Consider the following 24,989-nt stretch of genomic DNA (forward strand, 5'->3'; position numbering starts at 1 on the left):
CAGAAAGACAGAGACAGACAGACAGAAAGTGAGAAATCACCCCCCAGAGGGGATGGTCACGCCGCAATTCCTTCTCCTCCATTCTCCTCTCTGGATCTTGAGCACACACGCACATGCGCCCGGCGTGAGTTTAAGCCACCAGGTCTGGGACTCAAGCTGTGGTCAGCTACATGGGAGTCCGGCAACTTAGCCATTACTCCACCTGCGGGTCCCAGCCAGCCTGTATTTCTATTACGCATTGATCATGAACTTCCTGTATGGAAGCAATAAGCTCCTGAAACATTTTGTTTATCCTGAGAAAAATGATGTATGGATATTTCCCAAGAGAAGGGATGGGTCTTTGGAAGCAGTGGGTCTTGACCAGCGGATGGTGTAATGGCTACGTTGCTAGATTCCCATGTAGTCAACCCCGGTTGGAGTCCCGGACCCGGTGACTTAAACTCACGCCGGGTGCGTGTGCGTGCGTGCCCAAGATCCTAAGAGGAGAATGGAGGAGAAGGGATTGCGGTGTGGCCATCCCCCCAGGGGGTGATTTCTCACTTTCTGTCTCTCCGTGTCTCTCTCCGTCTTTCTGGCAGGTGCACAAGCCCTATAGCAAAAATCTCTCAAAAAAAGAAATTAGAATGCCTTTAAAAATCATCAAAGGAAGTGTTCCTTGTGTTAAGATCAGAGTTTAAGATAACAGATCATCAAAAGAAAAATTCCTCCCACACCATCACACCTTTGCAGTCATTGACTCAGAGGACAAAAATTACAGGGGAGAAGGTTTGGCAACCTCCAGTTTGTCTTCTAATTCCCTATATTTTTCATTGAGAAAATGCTAACATCTAAGTTGCTGTTTATGTAGACAATCTATTTCATATAAAATAAAGCTGAATTTTAGACTCTGGGTACATCACATACACATAAATGTCATTGCTGTCTTTAGAGATGCAAGAATCCAAATCTAAATAGGAAAATACGTTTTAGGATGGTATATTGATTCCAACCCTATTTAGGAAACTGGAGCAAACTACAACATGCTGAAAGTAATTACATCAAGATTGTGTGACTATGGGAGCCAGCAGGTGGCGTGGTGGCCAGGGGCACTGGACCCCCACACGGCCAACCTTGGTTCGAAAAGCAAACTGGCACCTTGTTTTCTCACTCCCCCCCCCGTCCCTTTCTGGTCAAATTAAAAATAAGTAAGTAAATAAATAAAGTTAACTAAAATAATTCTTTTTTTAAAAAAAAAAAGTGTGACTATGGATGGCATACTTTTTTTCTTCCTTATATCTTTCTGCTTTTCTAAATTTTCTATAATAAACATTTACTACTTTGAAATTGGAAAAAAAACATCTTTTTTTTTCTTTAATTAAAAGAACACATCCTCAATCAGACCGGGTCCACCTTGTCCCGAGGTTTCTACTTGATTATTGGAACCAAATAACACTGTCTGGAAAAGTATAGAGTTGTTTCCCAAGTCTACGTTGTAGATTATTTTATTTCCCACTGAACATTCTTAGGTTTCAAAAGGATAAAAATAGTATACCTATAAGAGATAAGGCATCAATTAAATAAACACCGCCCAATATAACAATGGGAACATTACCAAAACCAAGCAGTACCTAAAATTTGTCTCCAGTCCTATCCCTTTGATGGCCTGTCCACAGAGGAGACCACAACTCTGAATTTTGTATTAATCACCACTGTGCTTTTAAAATTAGTTCTATCCCATCTGAATGGATTCCTAAAATAATATTTGTCTTTTTGGTTTTTAGTTGTATGAAAATGGCATCATGCTATAAATAATTCTGGGACGTGTTTACACTCAGTATCGTTTTCAAGATGCATCCATGTTCTGCATGTAGAGAATCCATTCATATTCGAAGCTGTTTGTATTTTGTGAATATACTCTAATTTATTGATTTTTTTTTTCCTTTCCAAAGGTTATTTCCAGTTTTTTCCTGTTAGGAAGATGGCCTCCAGGAAGCACCCCTCGGAGGATTTCTCTAGGATATGTGCGAGAGTAGGAGTCCTGGCTCGTAGGGTACGGGGCTGCTTCTCTTTACAATAATTTAGCAACCCGTTTTCTGCAGGGGTAAAACAAAACTACCCTCCTACCAGCCGGGTAGAGCATTCCTCTGGCTCCATATCTTTGTGAACGGTTGTCAACCTCAGTTTTTGCCACAGTTGTCTATTCTTTTTATCCATAAATAGTATCTAAATCTACTTGAAATGATCTTTGTTTGCTGGCTGTTTGACTTCTTGGGGTTAAAAGGTTCCATATGTTTACTATTTACTGTGTAAAAGTATTTCCTGTTCCATCCCAGAAGGGGAATTGACGTCTTTTTTTTTTTTTTTTTTTTTTTTTGTCTCCAAGCTACAGTTATTTCCACTGGTTACCAAGAACATTACAAAAAAAAAAAAAAAAAAAAAAAAAGAACAAAAGCCCAAATGTATGGAAAACTAATTACTGAAATCTTTCGTATGAATCATGCTAAAAATGTTACCATTTTCCCTTCTACAGAGCACCTGGGAGTGAGGACTTGATTTTGCACTTAAAAAATGTGTTAGCCAAATCTGTTATTATTTTTTTTAATAATTATTTTTATCTGAGTTTATTTGGTCCAGGACTCAAACCGCAGTCAGCCATGTGGGAGTCCAGTGCCCTTAACCACCATGCCACCTGCTGACCTTGCCAAATCTGTTATTGAGCCCCTCTTCCCCTCAAAAAGTAAGTATATCATTGTCTCCAAATGAGAAGCACAGAGATGGATCTACACTGAGGAAAGCAGAGGGACTCAGACATGCACAGAAAGGGTAGAAGACAGAGCGTGCGCGACTGTGGGTCTGAAGTAGGCCACGCGCGCGAATGTCTGGGCCGCAGTCAGGATTTCCATGCGCTCCACTTCGAAAGCAGGTGGATAAGAGTTACTTTAATTTCTCTCACAATCCTCTTAGGAAACAAATTCGGAATTAGTCCTGTTCTGTCATCGAGAAAGGTTAACTAGCGTGTCTATATGATCAGAAGACCTGGAGTACCACATTTTCTTCTAGCTATAGCAGAGGCAGCGTTTCATGGTTTCAGGAGCAGGGAGGTGGATCCGTGTTTCCAGATTTATTCTTATGCTCTGTCCATGTCAGGAACTCAGAGCTATCACAGCATTACCTGGTTAGGTCTGAGTGCTCGAGTGTAACCACCGCCTGTTTATCGCGTTAGTGACGAACTCCGGTGGGGACCGCAGACCTCCAGTGTGTCCTGGGCCATTGCTAGCTTCCGGAGGCCCCTCCAGCCTCATTCCCATACCTACTGGCTGGGTGACTCCTTTTTAAAAAAAAAAAAAAAAAAAAAACAAACACAGGTTTTTGCCTTAGGGCACTGTGTGCTCACTGGGGGAGGGGCTGGAGGTAGAGGAGAGAGACAGTGAGAGGGAAAGTGAGAGATCAGCCCAAGGGGGGATGGCCAAGATGTTGCAATCCCTTCTCTTCCATTCTCCCACTGGGATCCTGGGCACGAGTCCTCACTGGGTGTGATTTTCAAACCACTGACTCCAAAACTTGAACCTTGGTCACCTCTGTGGGAGTCCAGAGACGTAACCACTGTGCTATCTGCTGGCCCCGTGCATCTCTTTTTAGAAAGCCCTAATGGGGACCAGATAGCATAATGGCTATGTTGTTGGACTCCCATGTAGTCGACCGCGGTTCAAGTCCCATTCCTGGTGGCTTAAAACTCACGCTGGGTGCGGATGCATGTGTGCCCAAGATCCCGAAAGGAGAATGGAGGAGGAGGGATTGAGGTGTGGCCATCCCCCATGGGGGGTGATTTCTCGCTTTCTGTCTCTCTGTCTCTCTCTCTGTCTTTCTGGAGAGTATATGCACCCTATGGCAAAAACCTCCTTCCCCCAAAAAAAATTAAGAGAAAAAAAGGAAGCCCTAATGTCTGTCTGACATTAGGCCGCAGAGATAATAAAGTCTCCCCTTTTAAATTGTGTTCTGTCTTCATTTCACAGGTGAAAATTGAAGCGAAGATAATTTGGGGGATCGTTCAGGTCTGTCCTGGAAGGTTGGAGCTCTTTGGACCTAGTGCGACAGCTCCAGGCACACGCAGACCCATCTGCTAGCTCACAATGACGAGCCAGCACAGTGTTCCCCTAGAACATGCTGCACCTGACTAGATGAGCTAGACTGAATTATCATTCCAGCTGCGGCCAGGCACCAAACCGTCCCTCCTACCTCTTGTCTCTCGAAGTTTATCAGGTCGAGGTGTCATTTTGGGTTTAGTTTTCAATGTTTCAGCCCTGCTACAGGTCGCATATTTCTCAGAAGTTAATTCATGTCTTAAAAATGTAAAATTCTGGGGCCAGCAGGTGGCATGGTGGTTAAGGTGCTGGACTCCCACATGGCAGACCGTGGTTCGAGTACTGGACCCAGAGGCTCAAGGATCATACTGAGCATGCGTGTCCAAAGTCCCAAGAGCAGAATGGAGGAAGAAAGGACTACAGCGTGGCCATCCCCTGGGGATTTTCTCACTTTCTTTCTCACTCTATCTCTTTTCAGTGAGCATATGCGCTCCATGGCAAAAACCTAAAAATGAAACAAAAAACCACAATGATTGAAATGAGAACCTCTTTTCTTTTCTTTTTTTTTTTGAGAGATTTTTGCTATAAGGCATATGTGCTCGCTGGAGAAAAATAGAGACAGAGAGACAGAAAGCGAGAAATCACCCCCTGGGGGGATGGCCACGCCACAATGCCTTCTCCTCCATTCTCCTCTTAGGATCTTAGGCACACATGCACACATGCTGGGCATGAGTGCCAAACCACTGGAGACAGGACACGAACCATGGTCAACTACATAGGGGTCCAGCCACGTAACCATTACGCCATCTGCTGGCCTCGAAAATAGAACCATTTTTCAAAATGAAACACTGACTTTGTTTATCACAAGATGCATCCCCAAATCTCAAGACTAGAAAGTGTGTGAGGGGAACGTGGTTTCTTAAACACATTTTCTCGTCAAGCCTTTCTATGTTGTGCTTTGGTCTGTACTCATGGGTTTTCCTGGATTCCTCTAGTTATTTACAAGGAGACGTTAATAGGACAGAAGAGGAATAGTGAGTAAAGTTAATAATAAGCAGAAACCAATGTTCTATGAACTGCTGAGGAGATTTTTTGAAGTCGTCTTGACCTTTGAGAATAATAACCAACTTGAAATTGTTTTGGAAAGCACTTGTTCATGGGTCTATCCTCCCCCTAACTAAAGGATACCCTCTCCTGTGAAGGACAATCATCCCCTATACGTTTAAATCTCCAGCATTCAGTAGGAGTGTCTGGCATTTAAAAGGTGCTCATTAGACGTCTATTAACAGAATCTGAGCAAGGCATTAGGCATGACTTGAGTGAGAACATACTTTCAGAAGAGATGCTCAGTGTTTTCAATAATTAGGGCAAGGCACTGGACCCTGGTGGAGACAGAAGATGATCTCCCGTAAAGTTGGGAAAAATGTATAACTTTCTAATGCTGCTCTATCTTTTGTCTTCACTGCCCCAAATAACAGAGTTGACTCCTATGGTTAAAACTTACGCAGAAATATCACTCCTGTTTTTATTTTTTTAAAGAACTATTTATTTTTCATTATGGTCAGAGAAAGAGACAAGAGAGAGGGGGAAAGTGAGAAAGCAAGCTGTCAGGTCTGATCATTGAACCATAGTCGACCATGTGGAAGTCCAGAGCCTTAACCACTCCACCACCTGCTGGCCCCCACTCCTGTCTTTGTAACAATAGCAGCAGCAGGTTCACGAGTAATTGGCATGCGCCAGGCACTGTGCTAAGTGCCTCAGATATGCTCATCATTTAATCATGGGAGGAATCGCACCATTATGTGATGGGCTCTGTTATCATTTTCCTTTTACTCGTGTGGACACTGATGGAGACTGAAGGTTATCTACCTTTCTGAAGGAGATGTATGCATATTATTTTTTAAAAAACTATTATTATGCATGGATTTAATTTAATTTTTGCACTGAAATAAGCTCATACTTTAAGTCCATCGTTTTCCCGTGGAATTTTTGAAGCCCATGCCTAAACAACTTTCCTGAAATCACAAACCTAGTAAATGATAGGGCAGGGACACACACCCGGAAGGTCTGCCTTCTGCGTCTCCATTCTTAATCAGCACACTGTATTTCTCTTGGTCCTGAGCAGCCAGGAAGACAGAAGAGCCTTGATAGGTGGGTACAGTCCCAGGGGCAGCAAGGCCGGGCGGTGCCGTGAGGGGCAGGGCTGGGCAGTGCCCTGGGCCTGCCTGGCTCCCCTGTGGATGGGCCAGTCCGGGAGCTTCCCTCCCTGGGGCACGTTTACTTCTGGTGAGCAGACATGGCTGGGACCCAGCTACACGGATTAAACAGTGATTTCCGCTCATCCCACCAGCACCACCCGCCACACGGGCTTTCTTCCCCCACCCGTTCTTCTTTCATCGGTGCAGACATCATTGAAAGATGACATTATGTGAATGATGTGGTGTACAAATGAGAAAAGTTACAGCATCCAGAAGAATGGGAGAGAAAAGGTGACTTCACCCAGACTAGCTGGAGCTTAGGGACAATTGCTACCACTTCATCCTTAAAAGCACAGCGTTCTGTTGTTTTGATCAAGCAACCTCCTGAAACTGTTGTTGGAACAAGTCTCCACACTCCAGACTTTCTGTAGCCACTTACAGAAAACAAGAAGATATTCTGTAAAGCTAATGGAGGAAGAATGTCTGTGAGTGACTTCGAGCAGTGAGTGAATGAATCATTAGTTAACCCTAGACATGGAATTCTTTCTTTTTCTTTTAAGACAGATCTTTTTTTTTCCTCAGAAGTATTTCTTTTTAATTTTTTGTTATTTATTCATTCATTTATTTTAATTTGATCAGAGAGACAGACACAGAGAGAAAGAGGAAAAGTGAGAAAGCCAGTCACCAGGTGTGGGACTCGAACCACAGTCAGCCATGTGGGAGTGTCCAGCACCTTAACCACCACGCCACCTGCTGGCCCCAATCAGAGTTCTTTACATACGTACTGAGTTCTTTTCCTTGATAGACCGATTCGAGTTCTAACCTTGTATATAGAAACATTGGAAAATGGGAAAAAAACAATAACACTGTACACTTCTTCCTTTTTAAAAATATTTTGCCATAGGGCATGTGTGCTCGCTAGAGAAAGAGAGGAAAAGTGAAAAATCGCCCCTTCTTCCCCCGGCAGGATGCTCAGGCTGCAATCCCTTCTCCTCCATTTTCCTGCTATTTGGGGCATGCATGCACATGTGCCCAGTGTGGTTTTCAAACTGCCAGGTCTGGGACTCAAACTGTGGCTGGCCATGTAGGAGTCCAGTGCCTTAACCACCATTCCACTGACCCCAACCACAGGCTGCTGCTTTGTGCTATGAAATCAGTAGTGTTTAATCTACCTTATTAGAACTAAACGGACGAACAAAAGAGGGTCATCCCATTTCCATAAACTCCTTATGGGAGGTCTCCATTTTGTAAACAAGTTGTTTCTTGAAAGGTCCATCTCTACAATGATTGCTAGGAATTTAGAAAACGTTTTCTCGAGAAAGAGATTATAAATTGTAGATGAATCGCAAGCCAATCCACCTAAGGGGGTGTGACTAAAATGGTACATAGTTGTAGCTGAAAAAAAAAAAAAATAAGCCATTGAAATATCCTAGTAAAATATGTAAGAAAGCATTTCTTGGGGCCGGCAGGTGGCAGTGGTTGGAGACCACGTGGCCAACTGGGATTCCACTCCTAGACCTGGTGGCTTGCTCTCTTGCAATTCCCTCTCTCTCTCTGGTCAAATTAAAAATAATAATAACAATAAATAAAATTAAATAATTCTGAAGGAAAAGAATTTATTTTTAAAGCAAAAGCTTAGAAAAATCAATTTTAATTAAAGTATGGCTTAAGGAAATGAAGTTTTGGTGCACGTATCAAAGGGGTTTTCAGGAGACCAGCAGGTGGCATGGTATAAGGTGCTGGACGCTCCCACATGGCCGATCATGGTTTGAATCCTGGACCTGGGGGCTTACTTTCTCACTTGCCTTCACTGGTCAAATTAAATAAATGAATGAATAAATAAAATTAAATCTTTTTTTAAAAAGGGTTTTCTGGGAATTTTTGAGGATTATAGAGGTTTATAGCATGATGATGTGTCCCACGTATCTAGAATAGTCCCTGATACATTGTTAAGTGCCTGGTGAATCTTTATTGACTCATGTCGATTGAACATAATACAGGATTAGAATATCATTTATTTTCACTGTGACAAGTATGGCTTTGGGACCAGCAGTTAGCATAATGGCTATGTCGCTGGACTCCCACGTATCCACCGCAGTTCGCGTCCCGGACCTGGTGGCTTAAAACGCACGCCGGGCGCGTGTGCATGCGTGCCCAAGATCCCGAGAGGAGAATGGAGGAGAAGGGATTGCGGCGTGGCCATCCCCCCTGGGGGATGATTTCTCACTTTCTGTCTCTCTGTCTCTCTCTGTCTTTCTGGGGAGCACACGCGCCCAATAGCAAAAACCTCTAAAAAAGAAAAAGAAGAAAGAAAAAAGAAAAGTATGGCTTTGCTTTATCTTGATACAAAAGCAAAAGCAGCGTCTTTAGAGCTGAATTTGCATAATAGAGAACATGAAGAGAAAAAGTGAGCCGGAGGAAGAAGGAGGATGGTGAGTTCTGGTGTGAGACAGAATTGCGACTATGGCTAACTGAGATAAAGAACAAGCCAGAGGTATTTTCCGCTTAGCTCGCTCATAAGGAAGGCGGGACCAGAACGGTTTCATGCATAGGCTCCGGGAGCCAGCCGCCCTGTGGTGCTGTCGTCCAGAGCAGTTCAGTTGCTGACCAAAACCCTTAGTCGCTGAGAACCAAGACAAACAGAGGTCCAGCTGGTGGCGTGGAGGTTAAGGAGCTGGGTCCTACATGGCTGGCAATGTGGTTCAAGACCTAGGCCTGGTGGCTTGAAAATCATGCCATGTGCTTGTGTGAGTGCCCCGAATCCTGAGAGGAGAATGCAGGGGGAGGGATTGTGACAGGGCCATCCCCCAGGGGGAGATTTCTTACTTCCCCTCTCTCTCTGGTGAGCGTACACACCCTGTAGGAGAAATAAATAAATAAATAAATGAGAGCAAGAGACAAAAACAAGGAGCTTCCACGTTAGTAGCACCACGGAGGGAATGCTTGAGTACCTCGAGTGGATAAATGATGTGTAGGGGATGCATTTTATGTCTGTGATAATAAATAAAAACAGGAAGCCGGACTGGTGTGAGCGCTGAGCACGGGCAAGTCAGGTGGGTTTCTGAAATGTGGCTGAGAACTTTCTTCTTTGTCTATTTTCTCCAGTTGTGATCCAGTAGCTGGAGCTCATGGAAGAACTTGAAAAAGTGTAAGAGGGAGGCCAGCAGGTGGTGTGGTGGATTGGGGCGCTGGATTCCCAAATGGCCGATCATGGTTTGAGTCCCAAATCTGGTGGCTTGCTTTCTCACTTTCTCTCTGTCTCTGTCTCTGTCTCTTGTGAGCACACGAGCCCTGTAACAAACTAAATAATAACAATAAGTTAAATTAAATCATTCTTTGTTTATGGGGGGGGGGTAGAGGCTTTTGCTATAGGGCGCGTGTGCTTACCAGAAAGACAGAGAGAGACAGAGAGATAGAAAGCGAGAAATCACTCCCCGGGGGGATAGCCACGCCGCAATCTCTTCTCCTCCGTTCTCCTCTTGGGATCTTGGGCACGCACGCACACGTGCCCAGAGTGAGTTTAAGCTACCGGGTCTGGGACTTGAACTTTAGCTACATGGGAGTTCAGCGACATAGCCATTACACTAACTGCTGGTCCCAATATTTTTTTTTTTAAGAGAAATTTTTGCTATAGGACACATATGCTCACTGAAGAGACAGACAGAAAGCAAGAAACACGTCCTGGGGGGGGGATGGCCATGCCACAGCCTCTTTTCCTCCGTTCTCCTCTAGGGATTTTAGGCACACAAGCACATGGGCCTGGCGTGAGTTTCAAGCCGCTGGGTCCGGGACGTGAACCTCAATCACGAGAGTCCAGCAATGTAACCATTACGCCATTGGCTGGTCCCTAAACAGCTCTTTATAAAAGTGTAAAATGACACCTACATTTCCATAAGCGTTATAATTATTTCTTAATCCAGAAAAGTGAAGGCGTTGGGCCAGACGGCCTCTGAGATCATTTCTCCTAAAATTCTGACAGAATGACCTGGGTTTTAAATGGATGGCCTTTCTCGCCGACAGTTTACTGATGTCATGGACCTCAGAAAGGACAGTACCGAGGCTCAGTCTGGGCTGTCTCAGACTCGCTAAGTACTTTGTGCCTAGTTCTTACTTCAAAGGGCAGCCGAGGGGTCTCTGAAACGTTCTGAGCCAGGGTGGTTTTAATATTCAGTCTGTGTGAAATGAGTGTAACCCTACTCTTCGTCATCCAGCTGGAATGCTTAAGAGTAAATGGGCTCTTAATAATTCACCAGGACACTTCTGTACAGCAGAAGCATCCCAGGGCCAGCCAGCGGCATGGCGATTAAGGTAACTGGATCCCACGTAGCCAGCTGCAAGGTTCGAATCCCAACCCTGCGACTTAGAAAACACGTGCATGCATGCCCAAAGTCCTGAGAAGAGAATAGGGGAGAAGGAATTGTGGTGCGGCCATCCCCTGGGGGTTCTCTCTCTCTGCCTCTTTGTCTCTGTGTCTCTCTGTCTCTCTGTCTCTCTCTGGTGAGGGCACAAGCGTTATCACAAGTTACAAAAACAATCAAAAGGGTCCCAGGTGAACCTGGGCGTCTGGTCCCCTTATTGTAAGTGAAATGTGGACTTTCTCACGTAGGTGCGGGGTCACACAGAGGTCCCTGTTGAGTTTAGGCGTGTGTGCTGCCGTGACAGTAGCGACATGAGATCTGTCAGGATGTTCGAGGGCAGGTCAGCGCAGAGCTGACCACGGTCATGAACAGAAGGCTGCTTTGATTCTGAAGAAAGCTGCAGCTCCGTGGTTAAAGGCAGGAAGGTGTAGGGCAGCTTCCACTCTCCTGACCTTTCGCTTCCATTGCAGGCTGAATATGTAGGGCAGAAATGTTTGGTAGGAGGGATAATGTCAGGCCTCTGCCTGCCCTGGGGGTTGTCGATCGGTCGTACAAATGCTTAGTAAGTCTGAGTATTCATGCTTCTCTGACAGAGCTCAGTCCTATGATCAAATCCAAACAGAGGGACAAAAACAGCATGTCCCAGAGAGTTCTACAGGGCACAGTCATGAGCTTTTCCAACCAGATCATACAGGAAGGCTCAGATTTGGGAAGTAAACAGAGGGATCACATCTCATTTTAAAAACATCTGATGCCCCATTACACCGATAAATTAAGCAAGTAGATTTCTGCTATGGGGGAAATGCTTAATATTTCCTAGAGAACCCATGAAGCCTGAAGAGAATTTGTACTACTAAGCCTGAATGCAAGTAACAAAGGATGAACTTTCTTTCTTTTTTTTTTTTTTTTAAGCAATTATTTTATGGGACCAGCAGTTAGCGTGATGGCTATGTCGCTGGACTCCCACGTAGTCAACCATGGTTCGAGTCCCGGACCTGGTGGCTTAAACTCACGCTGGGTGCATGTGTGTGCGTGCCCAAGATCCCGAGAGGAGACTGGAGGAGAAGGGATCGCAGTGTGGCCATCCCCCCTGGGGGGAGGTGGTTTCTCACTTTCTGTCTCTCAGTCTCTCTCTGTCTTTCTGGTGAGTGCACACACTCTATAGCAAAACCCTCTAAAAAAAAGTTATCATTTTATTTAACTTTATTTATTTATTTTTGATTTGACCAGAGAGGGACAAAGTGAGAGAGAGAATGAGAGAGAAAGAGAGAAAGTGAGAAAGCAAGCCTCCAGGTCAGGGACTTGAACCTTGGTCAACCATGTGGGAGTCCAGTACCTTTAGCCACCACGCCACCTACCAGCCCCAGGATTAACTTTCTAAATAGTTCCTAGCAAGGCAAAATGACCCAAATAAGTAAAAATGGCAGATGATAATTATTCTGCTTATATTTTGGAACATGTTATTAATTTTTGGTTGCTCATTTAACACCCTAATTATGTTTTGTTCAGGAGAGCATTAATTAGCAATCAGCTCAGGAGAACACAGGGTAGGCATTGTGTTCATTGTGTGGAAGGGGGACACGCAGTAACTGAAATGCTGATGATAGAAACTGACCTGGCATTTAAAAAATGTTAATAAAGATAAGTCACATATAGATACTGGGTTATCAGAGAAGTCATGACATAATTTTCTGTGCAAAAATGTGTCCTGACTTTTCCAACAACCCAATAATTGAGAAGCAAGTCAATAAAACATTCATATTGCTCTGTAGCCATACAATCACTTTAGAAGGCTAAAACGTGAGAGTTTCTGAACCAGCAGATGGTGTAATGGTTACGTTGCTGGACTCCCATGTAGCGGACCTTGGTTCCAGTCCCAGACTCACTGGCTAAAGACTCACACCAGGTGTGTGTGCAGGCGTGCTGAGGTCCTGAGAGGAAAATGGAGGAGAAGAAATTGTGGCATGGCCATCCCCCTGGGGGATGATTTCTCACTTTCTCTGTCTCTCCAGCAAGCACATGTGCCCTATAGCCAAAATCTCTCTAAATAAACAAACAAATAAAAATTAAAAATAAGAGGGACCAGCAATTAGCATAATGGCTATGTCTCTGGACTCCCATGTAGTCGACTGTGGTTCGAGTCCCGGACCCAGTGGCTTAAACTCACTCCGGGCACGTGTGCGTGCGTGACCAAGATCCCGAGAGGAGAATGGAAGAGAAGAGATTGCAGCATGGCCATCCCCCCTGGGGGGGGATTTCTCTCTTTCTATCTCTCTGTCTCTCTCTGTCTGTCTGGAGAGCGCACGCGCCCTGTAGCAAAAACCTCTTCAAATAAATAAATAAATAAATAAGAGCTTCTTTCTAAAAATGTTCTCATTCCTAATGCCTGTATATGAAAAGGGTCGTTCATTTGTAATTCTAGGGTCACAACGTTATAACGGATTTTTTTTTTAAATACATTGTGGGTTCTACAATATTTTTGCCTGAGCCCAAATTCCACAGTGAGAACCAGTAGGTAGGGCCCGTGCGGGACTGCACAGTGAAGGGCAGTGGCCGTTTAAAGCCCCTGGCTGGCCTTTCACAGGCCACCGTACTGCATCTAACACAAGCAAGCCCAACCTCCTCAGCTTGTTTGTGTGTTTCGTCCAGGAAAGACTCTTTGAGAGGATGAAATGATCACTTTGCACAAACATGCTTTCATCGATAGTCAGGTTTTATGGTCCAACTACCGTCTGGATTTTATGACTACAATTAGGTAACGGATAAAAGGACATACAGCTGGAATCCTGTAGAACTCCAAGTTAGGCCAAAGTCCAACCATCCCAGCTACTGGTTGCTGTGGCGCTCAGTGATATGGGCCTCGTGGCTTCTCCGGTTGAGTTGTGCTCACTACTGGGACAGACAGAGGGTGAATAATGCCACTTGCGCACACTCCTTAATGTCGCACACTAACTGATGAGGGACGGATACGCAAGGAAGCCCAGCTCAGGGGACAGCTCTGAACCTACAGTGGGTCAGGTCTCTGAGCGTCAGACATCACGCTGCAGAAAGGGACTGGATGGAGATTCGGAGAAGCCACTCCTGCCAGCGCCCCCTCTTCCTCTCCACCTGACTCTGCACGGCTCACTTGATGGCTTCGGGCCTCCCTTTCTTCATCTCCCACTGAAGCCGTCACGCCAGTGCCTATCTGGGCGTGGTTGTAGGACGCAATAAGACGCATTACATTCATAAATGGCACTACAAATGACAAGCACCGTATAAACACAAGGGACCATTGTGAGGTTCTAATCCAGCTTTCGCTATGACTCAGGGTATACCCCTGAGCTGCCGAAGGCATCAGGTTTCACAATCCTTAACATTGCAAAATAGTTCAGAAATGTTGCTCAACCGCAGGAATAGTAAGACTTCTTAGAACATTTGTTTTGTCCAAAGAGTCCATGGCCCCTTGCCTCCTTCACTCCTGCCTCCTACATCCCAGTGCTAGCCAGCTCCCAAGGATGCTTGTCTACACCCTCGAAGAGTGTGAGGAATACACCGTACAGTGTAGACACTTCCTGCATTAGTTTCTCAGGGAAAGTTTTTATAAGACAGATTTCACTCCTGGGCACCAATAAACTGGACATTTGGAAGGAACTGAAGGGCTAGAAGTGGTAAAATCATTGTTTTTGTATATTTCCTTAGGGAGATGTCACACAGAAAGGAAATAAAATCATATCAACAAAGGTTAAACTACACAAGCAGATCCATCATGGCCCTAAGAATTCCTAGAAATGTCCATTGTGATCCATCTCCATCTAAGGTGTAGAATAACTGCCGTTCATTTCCTGCCTCATTATGTCTGCTGTGGATTTGGGGGAGTTTTGTTTTGTTTAAAAAGTATGAGCAGAGTTGTCTATGGAAGATCTGGCAGGGTTTTCATGTTTGGTCACATTTTATCAAAAATCACCTGAAGTGGGAACCAGCAGTTAGTGTAATGGGTATGTCGCGGGATTCCCACGTAGTCGACTGCGGTTCGCGTCCCGGACCCAGAGGCTTGAAACTCACGCCGGGCGCGTGTGCATACATGCCCAAGATCCCGAGAGGAGAATGGAGGAGAAGGGATTGCGGCATGACCATCCCCCCGGGGGGTGATTTCTTGCTTTCTGTCTCTATGTCTCTCTCTGTCTGGCGAGCGCACGTGCCCTATAGCGAAAACCTCTCCAAAAAAAAAAAATCACCTGAAGCTGGGGCTGGCAGGTGACATGATGGTTAAGGGCGCTGGGCTCCCACATGGCTGACTGAGGTTCGAGTTCCGGAACCTGGTGGCTTGCTTTCTTACTTCCTCTCTCTCTCACTCTCACCCTCTGTCTCTCTCCGGTCGAATTAAAAATGAGATGAATGAATAAATAAAATAAAATAATTATTTTTAAAATGATTTATTTAATTTTATTCATTATTATTGTTATCGAACTCAAATCAGGTTCACTCGCCCAAGCACTATAATACCAAGCCATAGGCACACAGTGTGGTGAAGGAAAGCACAGCTTCATTGCAAAGCGCAAAGCAAGGAGAGTGGGCAGCTCATGCTGAAAAGACCCGGTCTCCCCAAGATGGTCCCCACATGCGTTTTTAAGGACAAAATTGGGGCAGAGGTCCCAGGCGCATGATCAGTTCAGTGATTGGTTCAAGAGGGCGTGATCATCTCGTGGGCATTCTTGATTGGGGAGGCCTTAGATAATCAAATTTCCATTCAGGTTTCTGGAGCCATTTGGCCTGGAGTCTTTGAGCTCACAACCAGCAGTTTCCAGCCTATAAAACATCTTACTATTGAAAGGAAAACCTTCTTGGGGACCAGCAGGTGGCATGGTGGTTAAGGTGCTGGACACTCTCACATGGCCGACCACGGTTCGAGTCCCAGACCTGGTGGCTTCCTTTCTCCCTTTCCCTCTCTCTCTCTCTCTCTCTCTGTGTCTCTCTCTAGTCAAATTAAAAATAAATGAATGAATAAATAAAATTGAATAATAATTTTTAAAAAGTATTTAAAAAAAAAAAGAAAGGAAAACCTTCTTTCCTTTAAGTGAGAGTTTTAGAGGTCAAATGGTCCTTACTCCTGGTCCATGTTGGTCATTATCATAACCAAAGTCTGAAGACTTACTCCTTACTCTGGGCCATTACAATGCAAATGGACTTTATATTTCAGGAGCCCTAGGAAAATACATTAGGGGTTCCTTGCTCGGTTTCATTATTACTTTTAATTTGTTATAGGGCATGTGTGTTCACTCCCTGGGTTCACATCCCAGGACCGCTCCATGAGGGCCCCCCTCCCGCCACACCACATTTACATGAGCACCCGGCCCAACCTCTCCCCTCTTTCCTTCCTTCCTTCCTTGCTTTCTCCCTTCCATGGGTGAGACAGAGAAAGAGAGACAGCACCCCTAACGGGTCCTAATGCCACGACTCACCCAGCCTCTGCCTATCCTGGAGCCCAGGCATGTGTGTGCCGGTGAACCCAGAGCCCTCCGGCGTAGGTCAGCCTCCCAGAGCGCTGTGCTTACTGCAGTCCCACTGTTCAGTCCCCAGGTTCTCCACTCATAAAAGACCTTCAGCTACTGCCCAAACATGGCCACAGGCCATCCCGAGTAACTCAACCTGTGACAAACGAGTCCTTGAACCCTGAACATTTACACCAGGCTTCTCTCTGACGAGCTGACATAACTAAACCAGCTCTCGGTCTGGGCGGTGCGGCTGCGAGGCATCCCACAGGGTACCCGAGTCACTGGAGGAGTAATGACTTGGCACAGAGGCTCAGTGGAGCTCAGAGAGGCCCGGGTTCCAGCTCGGCCACTGACGACTCCTGAGAGTCCAGGCAGCTCGCGTCACCCTGTGCCTTATGGATCGAGTCATAGGTGACCCTACCGCCTAGTGCTCAGACCAGGTATTTCTGTGACCAAAAGGCGGTGCTATTAATAATCCCACCTGGACAGCTGATCTTTCAAGTTCCCTCTCATGTTAAAATTCCATGATTACAGGGGCTGGCAGGTAGCATGGTGGTTAAGGCACTGGACTCCCACATGGCTGACTATGGTTCGAGTCCTAGACCTGGTAACTCACTTTCTCACTTTCTCCCACTCTTTGACTTTCTGTCTCTTTCTAGTCAATTTTTTAAAAATTAGTAATAATGAATAAAGTTAAATAAAATTATTCTTTAAAAAAATTTTCATGATTGTGAAAAAGGAGGCCCAGGCTCCTGACCACCAGGCCTGTCCTCTGCTCCCAGGCTGGGCTGTCTTCTGCCAGGTCTTGCCTACACTGGGGTTCAGTGACAGAATGTTCAGCATCTTACAGAACGGGAAAGGAGGCCCTTTCCCAGATCGACTATAGGATGCATGCACTCACTGGGGAGACAGAGACAGAGATAGAAAGCAAGAAATCACCCCCACAGGGGGGATGGCCATGCCACAACCCCTTTCCCTCCATCCCCCTCTCAGGATCTTGGGCATGCACACACATGAATCCGGTGTGAGTTTAAAGCCTCTGGGTCTGGGACTTGAACCTCAGTTGGCCATGTGGGAGCCCAGCGATGTAATCATTATGCCAAATGCTGGTCCCTTTCTCCTCCATTTCTCCATTCTGCAAGGATTTAGAACACACACACACACACACACACACACGCACACACACACGCACATAGGCGTCCAGTGTGTTTTCAAGCTGCCGGGACTGGGATTTGACTCATGCTTGGCCATGTGGGATCTGGCTCCCTAAATCACTAGGCTATGTAAAAGACCGGCTTAAGGTGTTTGGTTTATTCTTTTCTTTTCTTCTTTTACCAGAGGGTGCACGTGCAAGGCAGAAAGAGAGAGAAAGTACTCCCCCATGGGAGATAGTCATGCCAAAATCCCTTCTCTATTTTTCCCTCCTTTCTGGATTTCGGGCACACACACACATGCACCCAATATGTTTTTCAAGCTGCCGGATCCTGGACTTGAACTGTACTGTCAGCCTTTTGTGATCCACCATGCCACTGGCGGGCCTGGTGTTGGTTTCTAAATGGGCAGGGGCGTGAAAATAAAATCACTCTGCGTCTCAGGCCACCCTCTGCCAACAATTTCGTCTGTGGAGGCCTGTGTACTGTCCCCAGTCACTCAGCATTTTTAAATGTGAAGGAGCTATCAATAAAGTCCAAAATTGGGACCAGCGGGTGGCATGGTGGTTAAGGCGCTGGACACTCCCACATGGCTGACCACGGTTCAAGTCCTGGACCTGGTGGCTTGCTTTCTCATTTCCCCTCTTTTTCTCTGGCCAAATTAAAAATAAATGGATGAATAAATAAAATTAAATAAATAATTATTTAAAAAATAAATAAAAATAAAAAAGCACTTTAAAAAAAATAATGTCCAAAATTAATCTGGGTCAGGTCATAGCACATCTGTAAAACGCTGTCCGAGTGACCCTGAGGACCCAGCCATTCCACACGGAGAGAGCGTGGAAATAAAGGTGAAAGGGAACTATCCCAAGAACGTCGCCCAAGAAGGAAGACATTCTGTCTCTTTTATCGACCCATGTTATCACTGTGCGACCTGTCCGCTTTTTTTTTTTTTTTTTAAGAAAAAAGAAATTTATGGTGGGGAGGGATAATACTCAGTGGCAGGAAAAACCATTTGCACTCTGAAAAGTGCCATAAACTTGTGCCCAGCAGGCGGCATGGTGGCTAAGGCACTGGACTCCCACGTGGCCAATCAGTCTGAATCCTGGACCCAGCAGCTTAAAAATCATGCCAGGGGTGTGTGCCTGCGTGCCCAAAATCCTGAGAGGAGAACGGAGAGGGGATTGCAGCATGGCCATTCCCCTTGCGAGATGACTTCTTGCCTTCTATCTCTCTGTCTCTCCTGTGAACACACATGCCTTATGGCAAAAATCTCTAAAAAATAAAATTAAATTAAAAGTGGCGTAAGCCATGTTGGCTGCGGCGCTGGTGCCAACAGGCTAGTCCTCTCTGCAGAGCTGGAGAGCGCAGCCTCGAGGGAGTCGCGTTGGAGCTCCTCCACCCTCCTCTCCTCCTCCTGCCCCCACCCTGCCCTGGGCTCCTGCAGCCACCCGCAGGCTCTGTCATCCTATCGGCCACACCCGTCTTTGGTGGGCGGCAATTTCGGTTTTCTAATGGGATGAAAACGTTGTCCTGGGCTCCAGAAACTGGTGTGGTAGGAGGTTGGGGTCAGGGCTTTGCCCTCGACTGCCAGACTGTGTCCCACAGGAAGGAGGCTCCGGGGTCAGCCTTCCGCCCTGGAGAGGGAACCAGAGGCATTTGAAAAGGCCCTACGATCAGAAATTCTTGACATTCTGTCTCCAAGGTAGTGACCTTGAGTTGGCTTCGCATTTTGCAGACAGATAAAGGAAATGTAGCTGTCTCTGGTGAGTAGGAATGCATTTATTTGTGCGTTTGTTTTTAAATTTTTAAATTTAAATGTATTTATTTACATAAGAACGCACTGATTCAGAGGATAAAAACCTGTCGGGTGGGGTTCACCACCTGTAGACGGCTGACTGCAGGCTGTCAGTGGGAGACTTCCTCCAAAAACCTAGGATCCTGACTTACCTCCCCCCAGGAAGCTGCTTGGAATTCTGGTCATTCTGGTCCGTAGAGATTAAATACTTTGCCTCAAACTTTGATTCTCCTTATTACCCCACTATAAAATACAAGTGGTTTATATAACATTTCAAAGCCTCCCGGATAGGTTATCTTGCTGCAAGCCATTTAATATACCAGGAAGGGATGTTAGCTCATTGAACAATGATTGTCCATTAACATGATAACTTTAATTAGTTTTCCAGAAATGGAGAAGCAAAGCTCAAAGAGAATGTCTCAGAAATGGCGCATTTGGCTTGGAGGGGAGAAGGGAGACCACCCCACACATGGCTAGCTGGCCAGGGCAGAGCCCGTGAGGTGCTGGAGTCCCACACTGTCCCCTGCGCTGGCACCTGCCCCCACACAGGTGCCAAGGAAGAGGCGAGAGTCAGACAGGAAGGACAGAGTCACAAAGACACATGTCACCATGCACGCTTTTGCTGGGGCTGGCCTGGAGATCCTAATTAAAAGACCGTGCAGTGCAAAGTCTGTCTCTGTGCTGAGAGCTGATGCTCTTCCCTGAACTGACAGCTCGGCTGGCCCTCAGAGCCGAGAGGAGCAGAGCGTCTGGGGCGTCCGCCAAGACTCTTCAGTGCTTCTAATCCTCCTGCTTACTCCAGATGTTCTGTCAGGACCAAAAGGAAGCTTGACTGCCGACTCATCCCTCCTCGCCATCCCTTCTCATGTGCAGCGCGGTCCTGGCATAACGCACCTTTGAGGCGCTGAGTAACTCCTCCAGCCACTGCCCCGGAGTGAGTCTGGGTTCCGAGGTGTCGCCTGGAAGGTGCAGATCGCTCTGTCCTTCCTAGAGCCGGAAGTGTGGTTGGAGGGTCCAGGAGACGCCCTGTCCTCTTCCTCTGAGGCCCTGAGGCTGTACTTGCAGCCTCCCAGCCCAGCCTTGTCCTGGGACTCAGTGACCCTGTGCTGGGGCTGCCCCACCCTCTGGACTCATGGGTCCAGAGAAAAGTTAGGGTTCACTGGTTCTCATCCCTGGTTGCCCACGGGGGTTCACCTGGGGGCTTCAGAAGCCCATGCCAGGCCCGTTCACCAAGGATTTGATTTCACTGATCTGGGTGGGGCTCCGTCGCTGATGATGATGACGATGATGATTATTTTAAAGTTCTCCAGGGACCAGCTGGTGGCATGGGAGTTAAGGCAGCTGGACCCCATATGACTAAGTATTGGGGTTGAGTCCTGGACCTGGTGGCTTAAAACCCACATCGGACATATGTGCATGCATGCCCCAAATCCAGAAAGACTGGGGAAGAGATCGCAGTGTGACCATGCCCCGGGGAGTGCTTGCACTCTCTCACTCTCTCTCTCTCTCTCTCTCTCTGTCCCCGGCAAGCACACCACCCTCTGGCACATTTTTTTAAAATGTTCTCCAAGTCCGACAACTGCTATGTTGGATGACCTCTGCGCACCCCCCACCCCACGAGTCTGTGATCATGACATCTGGTCGCTGGACTTTATTTATTGAATTTAATATTCTCTAAAAATATTCACCGTTTACTTTTAGTAGATGGCACAGGCTGATTTTTAGAACCGCTTTTAGTAACGATGGAGAATTACATTGCTCGGGAACGTTTCCTAATTGACGTGCAATACTGCACATTTCCGGGGTGCACGTGTCCACAGTCTTCACGGGTAAACAATGGTCACCACCGTCACAAAAGCGAACAGATCCATCTCTCCCAAAGTTTCCCCTGCCCCTCGGTCATCCCTCAGCCCCTGAAACTCCCTTCTCCCCAGCTCACCTTCCCCAAGCAGGACTGGTCTGCCTGCCTCTACTCCAGCTGAGTTTGCTTTTCTAGCACTTTATAGGTGGGATGATACAGTATGTACTATTTTTGCCTGGTTTCTTCTTAGTTATGTCCCTGGACTTAGAGTTCAAGGCCTTCCAGAACAGTAACCACCTTTTCTTTCTTTTCTCTTCTTCTTTTTTTTTTAAGAATGATTTTATTTTGTTTATTCATTTATTTAAATTTGACTTGAGAGGGACAGAACGAGAGAGCACACGAGAGAGACGGAAAGTGAGAAAGCAAACCACCAGGTCTGGGACTTGAACCATGGTCAGCTAGGTGGGAGTCCAGCACCTTTAACCACCATGCCACCTACCGGCCCCTCTTTTCTCTTCTTCTTGACTCTCACCTATCTTTGCTCAGAGAAACCCTATAATCATGGTTTGCTTAATTGAAATAAGGCCTTTATGAACTTACAACTAAGCTCCAGTTTGGTGGCCAAGAAGTGCCTGCCATATTAAACATTTTAGGGACCAGCAGATGGTGTTGTGGTTATGTCACTGGATTCCTTACATAGTCAACTGTGGTTCGAGTACCAGATCCAGTGGCTTAAAACTCACACTGGGCATGTGTGCGTGTGTGCCCAAAATCTCAAGAGGAGAATGGAGGAGAAGGGATTGCAACATAACCATCTCCTGGGGGAGGGGGGTGATTTCTCGCTTTCTGTCTCTCTGTCTCTCTCCATCTCTCCAGCAAGTACACGTGCCCTATAGCAAAAATGTCTCTTAAAAAAAAAAAAAGGAATTTTAACTTCCTACCTCTGCTGGTTCCCCAGCTTTACTACGATTTAAAAATTAATACATAGACTTGAACCAAAGGTCTTAATGTAGGGTCCCTGGACTTCCACGGGCCCAGAAAACTAGTGTCAAGGTGTGAGTGGTTGAGGGTGAGGGGGCGGGGTGAATGATCTGGAAAGATTCTTGGCTTTCGCCAGATTCTTAATCACTAGAGTCTTTTCCCAAAGGAATGACACACTCTCCTCATAACATCCCACACGCATTTGATGAAGGTGCTCCTCAGCCATCTGCCCCTCCGCCTCCTCAGCCCACCTCCGGTACCGCTTGGTTCTCTGCCCGTCCTAGCTGTACTTAGCGCAGCTCGACCACGCAGAGTACCAGCCAGCATCCAGGGGACACGCTGCTCCCGGGAACACTCCGCATTCCACTTAAGACCCTCTCATCTGAGCTATGCGAGGTGGCGCCCTGGACTCCGGGACTCTTAGGCCACTTTCCTTAACAGGCCACCCTGAGTGCCCCGATGCCATTGCACTCCCAGTCACGGGTCTCCACCTCCTCCCAACCCGAGGCAGGATTTCCTTTCATCCTAAACAAGATGACTATTTTCCTTGTTTTCGTGTGATCATAACGAGAAGGAGCAGCGCAGAGTACAGGCACCCGAAACCGAGCACCTGTCTTCAATCCAGAGATGCGTCCTACCTCCCCCCCCACACACACACACACACTGAACACAAAATGCACTGTTAAACTGTGCTGTCTGATGTGGGGTGACAGGCTGGGACACAGCGTGGCGAAAATCAACTTCTAAAAGATAAAATCGTATGCATCTGGCACCATTTCACAAGTGTGGTTTCAAAATGTCTTTTAGAAATAGAGAGCAAGAAAAACACCTCACCTGCCACGGAAGACCGCAGGGGACTCCCCCTCGCTCCAAATGCACCCCAATCCCAGGCTCATCCCTTTGCAAGGGGTCCATAGTTACACCCATCGCTTCTCCATTTCACCTCCACGCCTCCCCTCCCCCCAAGGACAAACGCAGTAACTGCCGCGTTTTACGCAGTCCACTGCCCTGCATCAGCCCGCAAGCCTTTGAAAGTTACTTACGTAGAAGCGCCAAGGCGAGCCCAGCGAGCGTTTGGAAGCCGCGTTTGCTGATGCCAGGCCGGCCTGCTTAAATAGCCCGGCTGGCTGACGCGGGCTGCAGAGAGCGCGTTTGTTTACGCCCGCAAGTGCGCGCTCCAGCTAGGACCAGAAAAACCTGAACGTGGGCAGGAGGACGCCGCCTGCAAGGATGCCGGGTTACAGGTTCCGTCTCTCCTGGTTATGCAGGTTTGTTATTGCGGAGGCCACGCAGAGTCTCACGGCGCTTTCTCATCCCTGCTCTCCTCCGTAGCCAAGTAAGACTCTTCCCCCAGATGGGAGAGAAAGGGAGGAGAAAGGGGACCCTGGACCCTGTCACCAGCTCCTTCTTCTGAAGGGCCTTTGCGGCTCCGCATGGCCTCATTTTCAAAGCATAGGTCTGGGTGGTGATTTCATAGCCCCACAGGCTCTGTGCCAGAGCTGAGCTTGGACAACCGCCCGCCTAGTGAAAAGCTGTTTTCTTGCAGACGCAGAAAGTCCAAAGAAAAGGAGAGTTGAAGGGGAGGTCTGGGCTAAAAGGATACAATTTTAGGTCCCCTTCAAAAACTACATTTACCATCCCTCCTTCTCCTTCCTCCTGCTCCCCCCTCCCTGTCCTCTGTTAAGAAAATTCCTATCTGAGAGTTGAAAGATTCCCCAGGGGCACAGAGTGGTCTGTGAGCCAGCTTATGGGAAGGGGCACTCCTGGAGTGCCAGAGTGTTCCGTGGCTCGTGTGACCCTGGGTGGACACGTCTGCAAGGGCAAGGGTACGTGTGTGGGTGTGCGGGCCCAGCTGGTCGGCCTGAATTTTCTTAGCTGGATGCGGCAGTTCAGAGTCCATGGTAGATGCTAAATACAGCAAGTGGGTAGCTTTGGAGGGGATCCCGGAAGGTAGACCGGCTTGGGCGAGATCATTTGTGGAAGCATCCGTGTGTTTGTTGGAATGTGGCACTGCCGGTAAGTGCCACAGAGCCACCACCCCACCCCCCGGATTTTTCACTTCAGTAGAGAAAGAGAAAGCTCCCTTGGTTCTCTTGGGAGCAGTCGCCCTAGGAGGAAGAAGAGCAGCGCTCACACAGAATAGTTCTTTCCTTCTGGAAAAGGGGGTCGTGGCTATAAAACATGTGTGAGAGAAAGGAGCTCCGAGGCCTAGGCCGCCCCGGCCCTGGTTACCGGAGGAATTCTTTTGTCTCCTGTTTAATTCATTGCCTAACTTTTGACTTTCTATGGCCAAATGTGGATTCTCATCTCCAGATTTCTGGAAGGCAGGGCTTATGTCTGGTTCATTTTTGACACCCCCATTGCCTGACACCAGTGATGAAGACGATGAGGACAGAGATGGTGAGCTGGAATCTAGGGTGAAGGACAGTAGGCCCAGTTCGACACAAAGCCCCTCTTGGGGATGTGGCTTGTTTAACTTTCCCAACAACCCCATGGCTTCGTGTTTTATTATCGTCATTTTGCAGATGAGGAAATTACTGATGAGAGAGGAAATAATTTCCCCAAAGTCACAGGAGGTGGTGGGGATAGAATCTGAATCGAGGTCTATCTGACTCCAGTCTGGGTCTACACTCGGAACTGAGTTAAGCCCAGTTAGGAAGTGGCCTCCGAATGTCTTCGCTCGCCCTGGCTTATTCTCTGTCTTCCAGAATGTGACTGCCATGACCACAGTGACCTTGTCCACCGTGGCCACGCTTACACCCAGCAGCAGCACAGCGCTGGCACACGTATGTGTTCCGTAAATAAGTCGTTGGCTCAGTTTCTAAACTAAAAGTGGATAAAACAAAACCACGAAGCAATTTTTGAATGACTTAAGAACCCCCCAGGTGTGTGGTTTCCGACCATTCAGGGGTGCGACAGTGCCACCAACAACCTGGCTTTTTCCAGCTTTGACTTTGTAGCCCTCAGGGGGACAGCAGTGTCTCCTCTTGTGGCAAGGAGGATGCATTAGCCCCTGCATCATATCCTCTTTTTTTCCCCTAAAATAATTATTTATTTATTTAATTCAATTTATTATTATCATCATTATTATTATTTTAAATTTGACCAGAGACAGAGAGAGAGAGAGGGAAAGGGAAAGTGAGAAAGCAAGCCACCAGGTCCAGGAT

The 24,989-nt window shown here is 46.9% G+C and overlaps 1 protein-coding gene across 2 annotated transcripts in view; it reads right to left on the bottom strand.

Annotated features, from left to right (window-relative positions):
• Window positions 1-23,270, bottom strand: part of HOPX (HOP homeobox) — a 36,296-nt gene extending 13,026 nt beyond the window's left edge. The window contains exon 1 of one of the 2 annotated variants that reach the window (XM_006167702.3): window positions 22,866-23,270. Coding sequence is in view for 1 of the 2 variants with exons in the window: in XM_006167701.3 (XP_006167763.1) it covers window positions 22,657-22,718 (62 nt within the window). In the remaining variant the exon portion in view is untranslated. Of the gene's footprint in view, window positions 1-22,656; window positions 22,794-22,865 lie in introns of those variants that run through there. The other variant, XM_006167701.3, reaches the window with a different exon arrangement.
• Window positions 23,271-24,989: the final 1,719 nt, after the last annotated feature.

This window comes from Tupaia chinensis, unplaced genomic scaffold (genome assembly GCF_000334495.1).
Source record: "Tupaia chinensis unplaced genomic scaffold, TupChi_1.0 Scaffold144982_1, whole genome shotgun sequence".
NCBI classification, from domain to species: Eukaryota; Metazoa; Chordata; class Mammalia; order Scandentia; family Tupaiidae; genus Tupaia; species Tupaia belangeri.